The following is an 18,419-nucleotide window of genomic DNA, read 5'->3' as shown; positions in this document are numbered from 1 at the left end:
CTACCTCGGCAACCTCAGCCCCAGAAATAGAAGAGCCCACCACAGATTCCCCAGGCACTGCTTCCTCATAGGAAGACGTGTTGGTGGGATTGAGGAGGTCTTCGAAGTATTCTCTCCACCGATCCACAACATCCACAGTCGAGGTCAGCAGAACACCATCCTCACCATACACGGTGTTGATAGTGCACTGCTTCCCCTTCCTGAGGCGGCGGATGGTGGTCCAGAATCGCTTCGAAGCCGTCCGGAAGTCGTTTTCCATGGCTTCCCCGAACTCCTCCCATGTCCGAGTTTTTGCCTCTGCAACCGCTGAAGCCGCACACCGCTTGGCCTGTCGGTACCTGTCCGCTGCCTCAGGAGTCCTATGAGCCAAAAGAACCCAATAGGACTCCTTCTTCAGCTTGACGGCATCCCTCACCGCCGGTGTCCACCAACGGGCTCTAGGATTACCGCCACGACAGGCACCAACTACCTTGCGGCCACAGCTCCAATCAGCTGCCTCGACAATAGAGGCGCGGAACATGGTCCACTCGGACTCAATGTCCAGCGCCTCCCTCGTGACATGTTCAAAGTTCTTCCGGAGGTGGGAATTGAAACTCTCTCTGACAGGAGACTCTGCCACACGTTCCCAGCAAACCCTCACAATGCGTTTGGGCCTGCCAGGTCTGTCCGGCATCCTCCCCCACCATCGCAGCCAACTCACCACCAGGTGGTGATCGGTTGAAAGCTCCGCCCCTCTCTTCACCCGAGTGTCCAAAACATGAGGCCGCAAATCCGATGACACAACTACAAAGTCGATCATGGAACTGCGGCCTAGGGTGTCCTGGTGCCAAGTGCACATATGGACACCCTTATGTTCGAACATGGTGTTCATTATGGACAATCTGTGACGGGCACAAAAGTCCAATAACAGAACACCACTCGGGTTCAGATCCGGGCGGCCATTCTTCCCAATCACACCTCTCCAGGTTTCACTGTCGCTGCCAACATGAGCGTTGAAGTCCCCCAGTAGAACGAGGGAATCACCCGGGGGAGCACTCTCAAGTACTCCCTCGAGCGAATCCAAAAAGGGTGGGTACTCTGAGCTGTGGTTTGGCGCGTAAGCGCAAACCACAGTCAGGACCCGTCCCCCCACCCGAAGGCGGAGGGAAGCTACCCTCTCGTCCACTGGGTTGAACTCCAACGTGCAGGCTCTAAGCCGGGGGGCAACAAGAATTGCCACCCCAGCCCGTCGCCTCTCATTGCCGGCAACGCCAGAGTGGAAGAGAGTCCAGCCCCTCTCGAGAGAACTGGTTCCAGAGCCCTTGCTGTGCGTCGAAGTGAGTCCGACTATATCTAGCCGGAACTTCTCAACCTCGCGCACTAGCTCAGGCTCCTTCCCCCCCAGCGAGGTGACGTTCCACGTCCCAAGAGCTAGCTTCTGTAGCCGAGGATCGGACCGCCAAGTGCCCTGCCGTCGGCTGCCGCCCAGCTCACAATGCACCCGACCTCTATGGCCCCTGCTATGGGTGGTGAGCCCATTGGAGGGGGGACCCACGTTGCCTCTTCGGGCTGTGCCCGGCCGGGCCCCATGGGGACAGGCCCGGCCACCAGGCGCTCGCCATCGTGCCCCACCTCCGGGCCTGGCTCCAGAGGGGAGCCCCGGTGACCCGCGTCCGGGCGAGGGAAATCTGGGTCCTTTATTTTTATTCGTCATGGAGGTCTTCGAGTATACAGTAACATATACAGTATGTTGTGTTCAAAAAAATAAAAAATGGAAACCTGTCACTTTTAAAGAATGTATTTGTTTATATTTGAAGATGAATGTGCCTGTGGATGTTCTCATTCACCAGGTTATTGTTATTCTCATGACATTCCACTGGACGTTTGGCCTCTCCTCCGAGTAGTTTTCATCTGTCCATGCTCATAGACTTTGCTTGGACAGATGTAGTCTGTGCGCTTGGTGCCGAGGTCCTAACTATTTGTCCTCTAACGTGAGAAGGAGCGTATGCTCGGGAAGGAATGCTTTTATTTTGTGGCGCAAAAAAAGAATGTGTCCATCAACAAATGTGAACCATAGAAGAATCGTCCATACACCGTATCCTATTTTATTGAATGCTTCATACACTAAATTAGACTAGACTACTGCAACTCACTTCTTGTGGGGATCCCCAGCAAGAACATCCAGAAGCTGCAGTACTTACAGAATAGTGCTGCTAGGATCCTGATGAGAGTGCGGAAATATGACCATATCACACCACTTCTCAAATCCCTTCACTGGCTTCCTGTTCCACTCAGGATTGAATACAAAGTTTCCCTACTAACCCACCAGTGCCTCCATGGAAATGCCCCCCTCTACATCAAAGAACTGCTCACCCCCAAATCCTCCACACCTAACCTCCTCTCCAAACTTCGAGGACAAAGCTCCGAACAATGGGAGATCGGGCTTTCTGCTCCGCCGCTTCCAGTCTGTGGAACGCTCTCCCTGACCACCTGAGGGCACCACAGACTGTGGATGCTTTTAAAAAAGGCTTAAAAACCCTTCTTTTTAAAAAAGCGTTCTTTTTTTTTTTTAGATATATGCGTACTAGTTCTAGCTATTAGGGTATTTTCTGTCTGATAAGATAATTCTTCTCACTAAGCAGATTTTATGTTCGAGTGTTTTACTTGTTTTAAGTGTTTTGGTCCTAAATGATCTCAGTAAGATATTACAGCTTGTTGCTGAGATGTGATGACCTCTATTGAGTAAAACATGCTTGAAACTAGAATATCAAGTGTTGCAAAGCTGTGTCATCAACACTCACAAGTATAAAACTACTTTTTTAAAGTCATCATTTCTTACTTCAAGCATGAAAAAAAAAATCATGATGCCGAGCGCATATCATTATGTCAAGATAATGGCACTAGCATTTACCGGTACTTCATTTAAGAATATTTTTCAACATATTGAGCAAAAATTTCTCTTTTTTTCTACCAAGAAAAGTGCACTTGTTATTAGTGAGAATAAACTTATTTTAAGCTATTTTTGGGTTCATTGAGGTTAGGGACGGCGTGGCGCAGTGGAAGAATGGCCGTGCGCGACCTGAGGGTCCCTGGTTCAATCCCCACCTAGTACCAACCTCGTCATGTCCGTTGTGTCCTTGGCCAAAACACTTCACCCTTGCTCCTGATAGGTGGTGGTTAGCGCCTTGCATGGCAGCTCCCTCCATCAGTGTGTGAATGTGTGTGTGAATGGGTAAATGTGGAAGTAGTGTCAAAGCGCTTTGAGTACCTTCAAGGTAGAAAAGCGCTATACAAGTACAACCCATTTATCATTTATCATTTAGCTAATTAGGGCCCGCAATGGCCCATTGCAAAAGGACTCCCACAGGGAGTCCTTATGCAATGGGACATAAGGACCTATTGAAATTGTAACGTTTTATTAGGGCCCGCAATGGGACATAAGGACCTATTGAAATTGTAACGTTTTATTAGGGCCCGCAATGGCCCATTGCAAAAGGACTCCCACAGGGAGTCCTTATGCAATGGGACATAAGGACCTATTGAAATTGTAACGTTATATTCTTTATTATTCTTCCGCCGCCTCTTTGAGCACTAATTTGACCCACTTAACATGCTTCAAAACTCACCATATTTGACCCACACATCAGGACCTGCGAAAATTGTCTTTTAATAAAAAAAACAAACTGCAAAAATCAAAATTGCGCTCTAGCGCCCCCTAGGGAAAAAAAAAACTAGACTGCCTGTAACTCCCACTAGGAAGGTCGGAAAGACATGAAACAAAATCCTCTATGTAGGTCTGACTCAGACCTAACTTTCATAATGGTACATTCTCGGGCTAAAATCAACAGGAAGTTGGCAATTCCCCCTTCAAGACAAAATAGTAATAAAAACAGTCACTTTTGCCTCTTTGAGCTGTAATTTGACCCCCTTAACATGCTTCAAAACTCACCGAACTGAACACACACATCAGGACTGGCTAAAACTGTGATCTAATGAAAAAACCTAACCCCAAATCTAAAAATTGTGCTCTACAGCAATTTTTTAATAAAACGCACAAAAAACTGCTCCTCGGATGAAAAATCTGACAAAACTGCCTGTAACTCCCACTGGGAAGGTCGGACAGAGATGAAACAAAAACCTCTATGTAGGTCTCACTTAGACCTACATTTCATAAATTGACAACCCCCAGCTAAAATCTACAGGAAGTTTGCTATTCCCCCTTCAACACAACATTTTTGTAAAAACCCGTCACCTTTCTTCAAACATTATCTCCTCTGAGCATGTTTGTTGTTTCGGCTTCAAACTAACACAGGAGAGAGATTGAACCCTTCTGATTAAAAGTTGGTGAAAGAGTTGTGATACCTGCTCCGGTTTTGATTTTATGACCCTTCAAAGACCCGCTGCACTGATGCTCCTGCGGTGCTGTTTTTTTAAGATGGCTGCTCAAAAGCAGGAAGCACCAACGTGCCCACACAATGCAGACAAGGTAGGTACACTAGACAAAAGTCTTGGGACACTTCAGACTACAAGTAGACAAAAGTATTGGGACACTTAGGACTAGCACCTGCCAAATACGCGGGCCCGAACAACGCTGCTTGCAGCTTTAATTTGACTTGTTTTGGAAAGTCTTGACAAGCCAAATGTTCTTCTTCTATTGGCAGATCATTTTGCTTAGTTCAAATAAAATACCCCACATTTTTGTCTTTTTTTTCTTGTTTTTGAACACTGACTTTTTGCAGTGTGCATTGTAGCACTTTGAGGTTGTTTGCTCAATATAGAGTGCTTTTTACAAATAAAATCTATTATTATTATTACTGAATTAAATTGTATCGAATCGTTCGTTCACTAAATTGATCGCATCAAATCCTTTTGTTTTTTCCATAAATTGTATCTGAACGGTGATGTGAATGAAATGGTCGATCACAAGGAGATTTACATCCCCGACAAACACACCACCAAATGTCAGGAGCAGTCCTGACAACACCACTACTTCTAGTTCTAGTTCTAGTTCTACTGACGACACTGGGAAAAAAATCATCTGAGCATTCCCAGTTGTGTTTCCAGATGATGTGACATTCATGTTCCTTTACATATGAATGGTCCTTCTCTTTTCATCTTTTTAGGTTTTCCAAGTTGGACCTTTGTGGCTTTATCCTCAGAGAAGTCTTGGTCAACATTGAAGCTGTTGGAGAGCCAAGTGACACAAGCTTCAGCTGCAGGGTGGGACAAATCATGGTGAGAACATTAAAGCTGCCAATTACACTAAATGACTTCTTGGACTAGATTGTTTGAGAAACAGTCGTCTCTGGTTTATCGCAGCCAATTGGTTCCAGGCTGGACCGTGGTAAACGTATTTCCACTGAGTAGGATCATTTTGGATACATTAGATATTTTCATAGTTGGAGCATAAAAGGCTGTTAAATATACAAACCCCGTTTCCATATGAGTTGGGAAATTGTGTTAGATGTAAATATAAACGGAATACAATGATTTGCAAATCCTTTTCAAGCCATATTCAGTTGAATATGCTACAAAGACAACATATTTGATGTTCAAACTCATAAACTTTATTTTTTTTTGCAAATAATAATTAACTTAGAATTTCATGGCTGCAACACGTGACAAAGAAGTTGGGAAAGGGCATGTTCACCACTGTGTTACATGGCCTTTTCTTTTAACAACACTCAATAAACGATTGGGAACTGAGGAAACTAATTGTTGAAGCTTTGAAAGTGGAATTCTTTCCCATTCTTGTTTTATGTAGAGCTTCAGTCGTTCAACAGTCCGCTGTCGTATTTTACGCTTCATAATGTGCCACACATTTTCGATGGGAGACAGGTCTGGACTGCAGGCGGAGCAGGAAAGTACCCACACTCTTTTTTTACGAAGCCACGCTGTTGTAACACGTTCTGAATGTGGCTTGGCATTGTCTTGCTGAAATAAGCAGGGGCGTCCATGAAAAAGACGGCGCTTAGATGGCAGCATATGTTGTTCCAAAAGCTGTATGTACCTTTCAGCATTAATGGTGCCTTCACAGATGTGTAAGTTACCCATGTCTTGGGCACTAATGCACCCCCATACCATCACACATGCTGCCTTTTCAATTTTGCGTCGATAACAGTCTGGATGGTTCGCTTCCCCTTTGGTCCGGATGACACGATGTCGAATATTTCCAAAAACAATTAGAAATGTGGACTCGTCAGACCACAGAACACTTTTCCACTTTGCATGAGTCCATCTTAGATGATCTCGGGCCCAGAGAAGCCGGCGGCGTTTCTGGGTGTTGTTGATAAATGGCTTTGGCTTTGCATAGTAGAGCTTTAACTTGCACTTACAGATGTAGCGACCAACTGTATTTAGTGACAGTGGTTTTCTGAAGTGTTCCTGAGCCCATGTGGTGATATCCATTAGAGATTGATGTCGGTTTTTGATACAGTGCCGTCTGAGGGATGGAAGGTCACGGTCATTCAATGTTAGTTTCCGGCCATGCCGCTTACGTGGAGTGATTTCTCCAGATTCTCTGAACCTTTTGATGATATTATGGAGCGTAGATGTTGAAATCCCGAAATTTCTTGCAATAGCTGGTTGAGAAAGGTTTTTCTTAAACTGTTCAACAATTTGCTGACGCATTTGTTGACAAAGTGGTGACCCTCGCTCCATCCTTTCTTCTGAAAGACTGAGCATTTTTTGGGAAGCTGTTTTTATACCCAATCATGGCACCCACCTGTTCCCAATTAGCCTGCACACCTGTGGGATGTTCCAAATAAGTGTTTGATGAGCATTCCTCAACTTTATCAGTATTTATTGCCACCTTTCACAACTTCTTTGTCACGTGTTGCTGCCATCAAATTCTAAAGTTAATGATTATTTGCAAAAAAATAAAAGTTTATGAGTTTGAACATCAAATATGTTGTCTTTGTAGCATATTCAACTGAATATGGCTTGAAAAGGATTTGCAAATCATTGTATTCCGTTTATATTTACATCTAACACAATTTCCCAACTCATATGGAAACGGGGTTTATATTTTGTGACTTTATTAGAGCCTTCTAAACATGAAATAACACTTTGTTTCATGCAATATCATATCCTTGAATGTGTTCTCCTGTAGATAACAGTAAGTACTCCCGGGGAGCTCGCAGGGTCCTCCGAGCATCATTGCTATCGCTGTGGCCTGCACGTTAAAACACAGCCACAATGTGGAAATACGTCTTTAATGTGATGATTATTGTGCATTTATGCTCGCCATTTTCCTCGCTTGTGGCTCCAAAGTAACAGCACGCCGTTACATATCGCCAACCACGGAACATGTCAAGGGTCAAAAAGGAGTCAAGGTGTCACCCATCCGTTTTCTTCCGCTTATTCGAGGTCAGGTCGGGTCGCGGGGGAAGCAGCCTAAGCATATACATACACACACACACACATATACAGGTAAAAGCCAGTAAATTAGAATATTTTGAAAAACTTGATTTATTTCAGTAATTGCATTCAAAAGGTGTAACTTGTACATTATATTTATTCATTGCACACAGACTGATGCATTCAAATGTTTATTTCATTTAATTTTGATGATTTGAAGTGGCAACAAATGAAAATCCAAAATTCCGTGTGTCACAAAATTAGAATATTACTTAAGGCTAATACAAAAAAGGGATTTTTAGAAATGTTGGCCAACTGAAAAGTATGAAAATGAAAAATATGAGCATGTACAATACTCAATACTTGGTTGGAGCTCCTTTTGCCTCAATTACTGCGTTAATGCGGCGTGGCATGGAGTCGATGAGTTTCTGGCACTGCTCAGGTGTTATGAGAGCCCAGGTTGCTCTGATAGTGGCCTTCAACTCTTCTGCGTTTTTGGGTCTGGCATTCTGCATCTTCCTTTTCACAATACCCCACAGATTTTCTATGGGGCTAAGGTCAGGGGAGTTGGCGGGCCAATTTAGAACAGAAATACCATGGTCCGTAAACCAGGCACGGGTAGATTTTGCGCTGTGTGCAGGCGCCAAGTCCTGTTGGAACTTGAAATCTCCATCTCCATAGAGCAGGTCAGCAGCAGGAAGCATGAAGTGCTCTAAAACTTGCTGGTAGACGGCTGCGTTGACCCTGGATCTCAGGAAACAGAGTGGACCGACACCGGCAGATGACATGGCACCCCAAACCATCACCCAACCATGCAAATTTTGCATTTCCTTTGGAAATCGAGGTCCCAGAGTCCGGAGGAAGACAGGAGAGGCACAGGATCCACGTTGCCTGAAGTCTAGTGTAAAGTTTCCACCATCAGTGATGGTTTGGGGTGCCATGTCATCTGCTGGTGTCGGTCCACTCTGTTTCCTGAGATCCAGGGTCAACGCAGCCGTCTACCAGCAAGTTTTAGAGCACTTCATGCTTCCTGCTGCTGACCTGCTCTATGGAGATGGAGATTTCAAGTTCCAACAGGACTTGGCGCCTGCACACAGCGCAAAATCTACCCCGTGCCTGGTTTACGGACCATGGTATTTCTGTTCTAAATTGGCCCGCCAACTCCCCTGACCTTAGCCCCATAGAAAATCTGTGGGGTATTGTGAAAAGGAAGATGCAGAATGCCAGACCCAAAAACGCAGAAGAGTTGAAGGCCACTATCAGAGCAACCTGGGCTCTCATAACACCTGAGCAGTGCCAGAAACTCATCGACTCCATGCCACGCCGCATTAACGCAGTAATTGAGGCAAAAGGAGCTCCAACCAAGTATTGAGTATTGTACATGCTCATATTTTTCATTTTCATACTTTTCAGTTGGCCAACATTTCTAAAAATCCCTTTTTTGTATTAGCCTTAAGTAATATTCTAATTTTGTGACACACGGAATTTTGGATTTTCATTTGTTGCCACTTCAAATCATCAAAATTAAATGAAATAAACATTTGAATGCATCAGTCTGTGTGCAATGAATAAATATAATGTACAAGTTACACCTTTTGAATACAATTACTGAAATAAATCAAGTTTTTCAAAATATTCTAATTTACTGGCTTTTACCTGTATATAGTTCTGCCCTCACTATATGTGATGAAGTTGTACAGCGTGGCAGACAGCTAACAACCAATCCAGGACGTTCTAATAAAATTCTAAAGCGGATTAATCCATTTAGGCTCTTTATTGTTGTTGATCTTGCTTTGTCTTGCACTGGACTTTTATTTTATTTGTAAAACTGAAATACACACAATGACAATGTATAAGCTATAAGATTCAATTAACATACTGAAATGTAATACACAATATGTAAACATGAGCTTTACACAAATATACAGCATTATCACCAAACAAACACTGCTGAGCGTTGAAACTACTTCGATGGTGGAAATATGCGACCGGCAGCCATTTTAAGTCCTCAAACATCCATTAAATTAGTGCACAAAAATCGTTTTTCAATACACATCTTACTATCAAATTTAGCCACTTTCCACCTTCATATTGAGCCACATAAACAAGTTAAACAGTTTACTTACAGACTTATCTTTTCCAAGGCTTGTAAGAGCTAACACAACTTGTCTACTTCTCATTGTCTCATAAACTGAACTAACATCGTAAACCGGAAGTGCCCAAACTGATGACGCGCAACATTTCCCATCGCCACAAGGTGTCAGTAATAGTCCACAATCAAACGGGCATAACATATATATATATATATATATATATGGTAAGACTTTAGTATGGGGAACATATTCACCATTAATTAGTTGCTTATTAACATGCAAATTGGTAACATATTGGGTCTTAATTAGTCATTATTAAGTACTTATTAATGCGTTAGTCTGCATGGCCTTATTATACAAGCAGTAAGTCATTAACTAAGAGTCTTCCCTCAATAACCTCAGAATTATTGCTTACTAGTAATCATAACCCTTATATGTTCCCCTAGTGTCCAAATAACTCTAAATTAAGTCTTTGTTACTTTGAATATGTTCCCCATACTAAAGTGTTACCATATATATATATATATATATATATATATATATATATATACACATACACATAAACACATACATACACACACACACACATATACACATTTTTATACACACGTATATACATACATACACATATACGCATACATATATACACATTTATATATATATATATATATATATATATACAGTATACAGTGGTGGTCAAAAGTGTACATACACTTGTAAAGAACATCGTGTCTTGAGTTTCCAATCATTTGTACAACTCTTATTTTTTTGTGATGTAGTGATTGGAGCACATACTTGTTGGTCACAAAAAACATTCATGAAGTTTGCTTCTTTTATGAATTTATTATGGCTCTACTGAAAATGTGAGGGTGAAAAGTACACATACAGCAATGTTAATATTTGCTTACATGTCCCTTGGCAAGTTTACCTGCAATAAGGCGCTTTTGGTAGCCATCCACAAGCTTCTGCTTGACCACTTGACCACTAAATTGGTGCAGTTCAGCTAAATGTGTTGCTTTTCTGACATGGACTTGTTTCTTCAGCATTGTCCACACCTTTAAGTCAGGACTTTGGGAAGGCCATTCTAAAACCTTCAGTCTAGCCTGATTTAGCCATTCCTTTACCTCTTTTGAGGTGTGTTTGGGGTCATTGTCCTGTTGGAACACCCAACTGCGCCCAAGACCCAACCTCCGGGCTGATGATTTTAGCTTGTCCTGAACAATTTGGAAGTAATCCTCCTTTTTCATTGTCCCATTTAAAGCAGCAGTTCCATTGGCAGCAAAACAGGCCCAGAGTTCTGGGATTAAAAGCCTCACCTTTTCTCCTCTAAACATATTGCTGGGTATTGTGGCCAAACAGCTCCATTTTTGTTTCATCTGACATCACATTGACAAAGATAAGACCTTCTGGAGGAAAGTTCTGTGGTCAGATGAAACAAAAATGTAGCTGTTTGGCCACAATACCCAGCAATATGTTTGGTGAGGCCTTTAATCCCAGGAACACCATGCCTACCGTCAAGCATGGTGGTGGTAGTATTATGCTCTGGGCCTGTTTTGCTGCCAATGGAACTGCTGCTTTAAATGGGACAATGAAAAAGGAGGATTAGCTCCAAATTGTTCAGGACAAGCTAAAATCATCAGCCCGGAGGTGCTAATGTAGTGACCAGTGAATCTATATAAACTGTTTATAAAGTAAATGTTTTGGTGTGTCTGGAAAAAAGTGATACTTTTTGTCTTAAAGAAGAGTTTACTTGTTTATAGATAAATCCTGACACTTTTGGAGGGACTGAGCGTGGAGGGGTTCATTTGCACCGAACGGGTCGTCTCCACAAACAAACAGTTTGCAGACATATTCAGGAAGAGAATTAAACATGTGACGATGGATGCAAAATGTACACCAAAGCATATCCAAGACTGTCAGGTTCAAACACCGAACTATCTATTAAACCAGACAAGAAGCAAGGAATCAGGCAGTTCAATGTAGCTCATGAGGAGAAACGTTTGGGGTTACAGTCTCCCACCACGCTCTGAGGGGAAGTCCCACGCGCTCCTCTATTTACTCGGGAGTTCCCTAGTTAACATCACTGAGGCTGCCTCTAACAGGACTGGTCACACATATCACGCAAAGCAGCTTCCAGTACGCACAATACGTGACGGAATGTGCTGGGGGCTTTGTGACTGCCTTGTCTCTGCTTCGTCTGCGTGCTAAAGTGTGTGAATGTAGATTAGAATCCTCATAGGCCGCTTTAAACCAAACTAGGTGTAAAATCACTAATCATTACCAATGATTTAAAGGTTTCTTACTTGGTAATACAGTACATATGGACAAGTTATTAGGGCCCGCAATGGCCCATTGCAAAAGGACTCCCACAGGGAGTCCTTATGCAATGGGACATAAGGACCTATTGTTATTCTAAGGTTTTATTATTAGGGCCCGCAATGGCCCATTGCAAAAGGACTCCCACAGGGAGTCCTTTTGCAATGGGACATAAGGACCTATTGTTATTCTAAGGTTTTATTATTATTATTATTATTCTTTATTCTTTCTTTATTCTTCCGCCGCCTCTTTGAGCACAAATTTGACCCACTTAACATGCTTCAAAACTCACCAAATTTGACCCACACATCAGGACCTGCGAAAATTGCCTTTTTTATAAAAAACGAACCTCAAAAATTAAAATTGCGCTCTAGCGCCCCCTAGAAAAACAAAAGAAGTACTCTGCCTGTAACTCCCACTAGGAAGGTCGGAAAGACATGAAACAAAATCCTCTATGTAGGTCTGACTCAGACCTAACTTTCATAATGGTACATTCTCGGGCTAAAATCAACAGGAAGTTGGCAATTCCCCCTTCAAGACAAAAAAGTACTAAAAACAGTCACTTTTGCCTCTTTGAGCTGTAATTTGACCCCCTTAACATGCTTCAAAACTCACCAAACTGAACACACATCAGGACTGGCTAAAATTGTGATCTAATGAAAAAACCTAACCCCAAATCTAAAAATTATGCTCTACAGCAATTTTTTAATAAAACGCACAAAAAACTGCTCCTCGGATGAAAAAACTGACATAACTGCCTGTAACTCCCACTGGGAAGGTCGAAGAGACATGAAACAAAAACCTCAATGTAGGTCTCACTTAGACCTACATTTCATAAATTGACAACCCCCAGCAAAAATCAACAGGAAGTTTGCTATTCCCCCTTCAACACAACATTTTTGTAAAAACCCGTCACCTTTCTTCAAACATTATCTCCTCTGAGCGCGTTTGTTGTTTCGGCTTCAAACTTACTCAGGAGAGAGATTGAACCCTTCTGATTAAAAGTTGGTGAAAGAGTTGTGATACCTGCTCCGGTTTTGATTTTATGACCCTTCAAAGACCCGCTGCACTGATGCTCCTGCGGTGCTGTTTTTTTAAGATGGCTGCTCAAAAGCAGGAAGCACCAACGTGCCCACACAATGCAGACAAGGTAGGTACACTAGACAAAAGTCTTGGGACACTTCAGACTAAAAGTAGACAAAAGTATTGGGACACTTAGGACTAGCACCTGCCAAATACGCGGGCCCGACCAATGCTGCTTGCAGCTTTAATTGATATTGATTTGTTTCTCTCTTCTGTAAGTTCCAGAATATAGAAGGTCCACAGAAAGCCCCTGAGGTGGTCCACGTCTTAGGTGTGGATGACCCAGTGTGGCTGCGAGGTGCCGGGTCGTCTCCACAGTCCACCGACTGCTGCCTGTACCTGAACGTGACGCTACGCTGGGAGTACCCGCCTGACCTAGTGCGCCACTTCAAGGTACACTACCGCCAGCTCAGCGGATCACAACCCACAACCTCTGCAGACCAGCTGGTTCTGGTGGGCCGGGCATATTCCAAATTGTATAGAATAACCGAACTCCCGGTTCCTGAGCCCCCAGGCCTGCTGGAGCTGCTGGTGGAGCCAGTCACCAGGGAGGCGTTTCCACTGCCAGAGAGCTGCTGGGGAAGAAGAACTTTTAGCTACACTCAAGTTGATTGTAAAAACTGTTAACCTCCTCAATGTCATTCATCACAAGACAAGGCAGGACTCTTTTAACAACACTTCATTATCAACTCATTTACTCATGGATTTACTAATATATTCACTAATGGATTTAGTCATGGATTTACTAATGTATTCACTAATATATTTAGGGCCCGCATGGCCCATTGTAAAAGGAATCCCAAAGGGAGTCCTTTTACAATGGGACAGAGGACCTTATTGAATTTGTAAGGTTTTATTATTATTCTTTCTTTTTTCTTCCGCCGCCTCTTCGAGCTGTAATTTGACCCACTTAACATGCTTCAAAACTCACCATATTTGACCCACACATCAGGACCTGCGAAAATTGCCTTTTAATAAAAAAAAAAACGAACCCCAAAACTCAAAATTGCGCTCTTGCGCCCCCTAAGAAGAAAACAAAACTAAGCTGCCTGTAACTCCCACTAGGAATGTCGGAGAGACATGAAACAAAAACCCCTATGTAGGTCTGACTTACACCAAACTTTTATAATTGTATTTCTTTGGGCAAAAATCAACAGGAAGTTGGCAATTCCCCCTTCAAGACAAAAAAGTACTAAAAACAGTCACTTTTGCCTCTTTGAGCTGTAATTTGACCCCCTTAACATGCTTCAAAACTCACCGAACTGAACACACACATCAGGACTGGCTAAAACTGTGATCTAATAAAAAAACCTAACCCCAAATCTCAAAATTGCGCTCTACCGCAATTTTTGAATAAAACGCAGAAAAAACTGCTCCTCGGAAGAAAAAAATGACATAACTGTCTGTAACTCCCACTGGGAAGGTCGGAGAGACATGAAACAAAAACCTCTATGTAGGTCTCACTTAGACCTACATTTTATAAATTGACAACCCCCAGCAAAAATCAACAGGAAGTTTGCTATTCCCCCTTCAAAACAATTTTTTTTGTAAAAACCGGTCACCTTCCTTCAAAAACGATCTCCTCTGAGCGCGTTTGTCGTTTCGCCTTCAAACTAACACAGGAGAGAGATTGAACCCTTGTGATTACAACTAACTAACTGCTCCGGTTTTGATTTTATGACCCTTCAAAGACCCGCTGCGCTGCTGTTTTTTTTAAGATGGCTGCTTAAAAGCAGGAAGCACCAACGTGCCCACACAATGCAGACAAGGTAGGTACACTAGACAAAAGTCTTGGGACACTTCAAACTAAAAGTAGACAAAAGTATTGGGACACTTATGACTATCACTGCACAAAAGTATTGGGACATTTAGGACTAGCACCTGCCAAATATGCGGGCCCGACCAATGCCGCTTGCAGCTTTAATTACTAATGTATTTACTAATGTATTCACTAATGGATTTACTCATGGATTTACTAATGTATTTACTCATGGATTTACTAATGTATTTACTCATGGATTTACTAATGTATTTACCAGAGATCAAGAGTGTTGATTATTATCAAGACTTAAAAATATAGCCAAACCCTCAGGGAGGAAGGACCCTCCCAAGTATGAAAGAGTACGTTTATGCAGCCCAGCTCAGGTCTGTTTTGTTGGAAGAGTGTTAATATAACACCAAATGATGTCTATCTGTAAATAAATAATTACCGTATTTTTCGGAGTAAAGAACCACTCACCCCCAAATCCTCCACACCACACCTCCGCTCCGGACAGGCTAACCTCCTCCAGCCTCCGAGGACAAAGCTACAAACAATGGGAGACCGGGCTTTCTTCTCCGCCGCTCTCAGTCTGTGGAACGCTCTCCCTGACCACATGAGGGCACCACAGACTGTGGATACTTTTAAAAAAGGCTTAAAAACCCTTCTTTTTAAAAAAGCCTCTTTTTTTTTTAGATATATGCATACTAGTTTTAGCTACCGTATTTTTATATATATATATATATATATATATATATATATGTCGCATTTTTTGGGGAAATGTATTTGATAAAAGCCAACAGCAAGAATAGACATTTGAAAGGCAATTTAAAATAAATGAAGAATAGTGAACAACAGGCTGAATAAGTGTACGTTATATGAGGCATAAATAACCAACTGGTATGTTAACGTAACATATTATGGTAAGAGTCATTCAAATAACTATAACATATAGAACATGCTATACGTTTACCAAACAATCTGTCACTCCTAATCGCTAAATCCCATGAAATCTTATACGTCTAGTCTCTTACGTGAATGACATCAATAATATTATAATGTGTTCATCATTTCACACATAAGTCGCTCCTGAGTATAAGTCGCACCCCCGGCCAAACTTTGAAAAAACTGCGAATTATAGTCTGAAAAATACGGTATTTACTAATGTGTAGAGCTCTGGTAATGGCTACATTCGCACCCACCTGCACAAATGTACTTCAAAATGTAACAATCAAAATAAATATGACTTTTTTTTTGTTTACTAGGGCATGCATGTATAATATGCATTAGTTTGACCATTTAAAATCAACGATAATAAAAAGGAGATGCTTGGAAATAGCATAAAACTGCCGCAAAAACTTGGAAAAACGCGATTCATAGCGTTACTTTTTGGTGTAACCATCATGAGTGTTCTGTTCAGGTATATTTATTTTATATTTTGATAAATCATCATAAATAGGTATTGATCAAGCTGTGTGTATTTGACTTCAGTTTGCTTTTGACATCTTATTTAGAATTGTAGTTGAAACTTTTACAACCTTGTGTTGCGCTCATGATGGCGTAACCAAACTACATTATTTTGAATATTTATTCCCTTTTTTACATTTAGTATATTTAAATATACTGTGTTTTATGCTTTTTGGAACATGTACTATACATATAATACAATAAAGTCTCATATAAAATTATGTTTCTAGCAATACTTTAATTTTGCCTTTGAAAGTAACACTCCAATGTCCATTAGTGGAGCTGGACACTGATGGATTTACCAGAGACCAACTGATTGACTAATATATTCACTGATGGATTTACCAGAGACCAACTGATTGACTAATATATTCACTGATGGATTTACCAGAGACCAAGAGTGGTGATTATTATCAACACTTAAAAATATAGCCATACCCTCAGGGAGGAAGGACCCTCCCAAGTATGAAAGAGTACGTTTATGCAGCCCAGCTCAGGTGTGTTTTGTTGGAAGAGTGTTAATGTAATACCAAATGATGTCTGTCTGTAAATAAATAATTATGTGGCAAGATGGACAGAAGTTGTAACATTCTCAAGGTTCTCAGGTTCAATCACTTTCAAGCGAAAAGGAAGTAAAAAAATGTTGTCAAATATAAAATGATTCTGGAACACGGTTTACAGTTTTTGAACAATTGGAGTACCTTGACACAGACAAAGCAGAGGCAGGGCGATATCACGAGTGTCAGCACATTTCCATTTGTGAATAATCATATATTGTGTCTAACTGGGGCTGCTGAAATGACCCCCCCTTCCTTCAGAAGCAGCCTCAGTGATGTAACCAGGGACCTCCCAAATAAATAGAGGAGCACGTGGGTCTGGACCTTAGAGCGTAGGTTGGATCTGTAACTATGAGTACAGCCCAATACGTCTCTCCTCCTTGAGCCAAATTGAAGTCTGTCTCTGCATGATTCCTTGCTTCTTGTCTGTTTCATAGATGTCATCAGTGTTTGAAGCTGACAGGCCAGCCGGGAGACAAAGTCAATGTTAGACAAAGTTACTGAAGAGTTAGTAGAGGGCAATGATGTCATCATACATCTAAGACTTTTCTGAAGGGCCAGTAAAGTGAGTGGTAGATCACAATCCATGGGTTGGTGACCCTCATTTAGACTAGTTGTGATAGGTTGGTTATTTCTACTCGTGTTATTGCAATGACAAAATACACCAAAAAAAGTGAAAATTGTGAGCGACGGCTCAGAGGAAGTGGTCGGACAGAAAATTGAGGGTACGAATCCAGTCAGTGCGATAGAGACTATATGCTGCATGCATGATATAGAAGACATGAGTGCGATACAGACTTTATATGCTGCGATATAGACATGATCAGTGCGATACAGACTTGATATGCCGCATGCGTGATATAGAAGACATGATCAGTGCGATACAGACTTTATATGCCGCATGCGTGATATAGAAGACATGATCAGTGCGATACAGACTTTATATGCTGCATGCGTGATATAGAAGACATGATCAGTGCGATACAGACTTTATATGCCGCATGCGTGATATAGAAGACATGATCAGTGCGATACAGACTTTATATGCCGCATGCGTGATATAGAAGACATGATCAGTGCGATACAGACTTTATATGCCGCATGCGTGATATAGAAGACATGATCAGTGCGATACAGACTTTATATGCCGCATGCGTGATATAGAAGACATGATCAGTGCGATACAGACTATATGCTGCATGCGTGATATAGAAGACATGATCAGTGCGATACAGACTTTATATGCTGCATGCGTGATATAAACATGATCAGTGCGATACAGACTTTATATGCTGCATGCGTGATATAGAAGACATGATCAGTGCGATACAGACTTTATATGCTGCATGCGTGATATAAACATGATCAGTGCGATACAGACTTTATATGCTGCATGCATGATATAGAAGACATGAGTGCGATACAGACTTTATATGCTGCATGCGTGATATAGAAGACATGATCAGTGCGATACAGACTTTATATGCTGCATGCGTGATTAGGCATGATCAGTGCGATACAGACTTTATATGCTGCATGCGTGATATAGAAGACATGATCAGTGCGATACAGACTTTATATGCTGCATGCGTGATATAGAAGACATGATCAGTGCGATACAGACTTTATATGCTACATGCGTGATATAGAAGACGTGATCAGTGCGATACAGACTTTATATGCTGCATGCGTGATATAGAAGACACGATCAGTGCGATACAGACTTTATATGCTGCATGCGTGATATAGAAGACACGATCAGTGCGATACAGACTTTATATGCTGCATGCGTGATATAGAAGACAT

General features: G+C 41.9%; 1 protein-coding gene across 4 annotated transcripts in view; it reads left to right on the top strand.

Moving 5' to 3' along the window:
- The window catches only part of LOC140679745 (cytosolic endo-beta-N-acetylglucosaminidase-like), a 66,705-nt gene extending 49,532 nt beyond the window's left edge, over positions 1–17,173 (top strand). For 3 of the 4 annotated variants that reach the window (XM_072915781.1, XM_072915783.1, XM_072915784.1), the window contains exons 13-15: positions 5,103–5,214; positions 13,050–13,223; positions 13,345–17,173. In XM_072915781.1, the coding sequence (XP_072771882.1) occupies positions 5,103–5,214; positions 13,050–13,223; positions 13,345–13,671 (613 nt within the window). In that variant the 3' untranslated portion in view covers positions 13,672–17,173. Of the gene's footprint in view, positions 1–5,102; positions 5,215–13,049 lie in introns of all 4 variants that reach the window. The other variant, XM_072915782.1, reaches the window with a different exon arrangement.
- Positions 17,174–18,419: the final 1,246 nt, after the last annotated feature.

Source organism: Nerophis lumbriciformis, linkage group LG22, assembly GCF_033978685.3.
Source record: "Nerophis lumbriciformis linkage group LG22, RoL_Nlum_v2.1, whole genome shotgun sequence".
NCBI classification, from domain to species: Eukaryota; Metazoa; Chordata; class Actinopteri; order Syngnathiformes; family Syngnathidae; genus Nerophis; species Nerophis lumbriciformis.
Note: the sequence above shows the minus strand (reverse complement) of the source record. Positions and strands in the feature narration are given on the sequence as shown.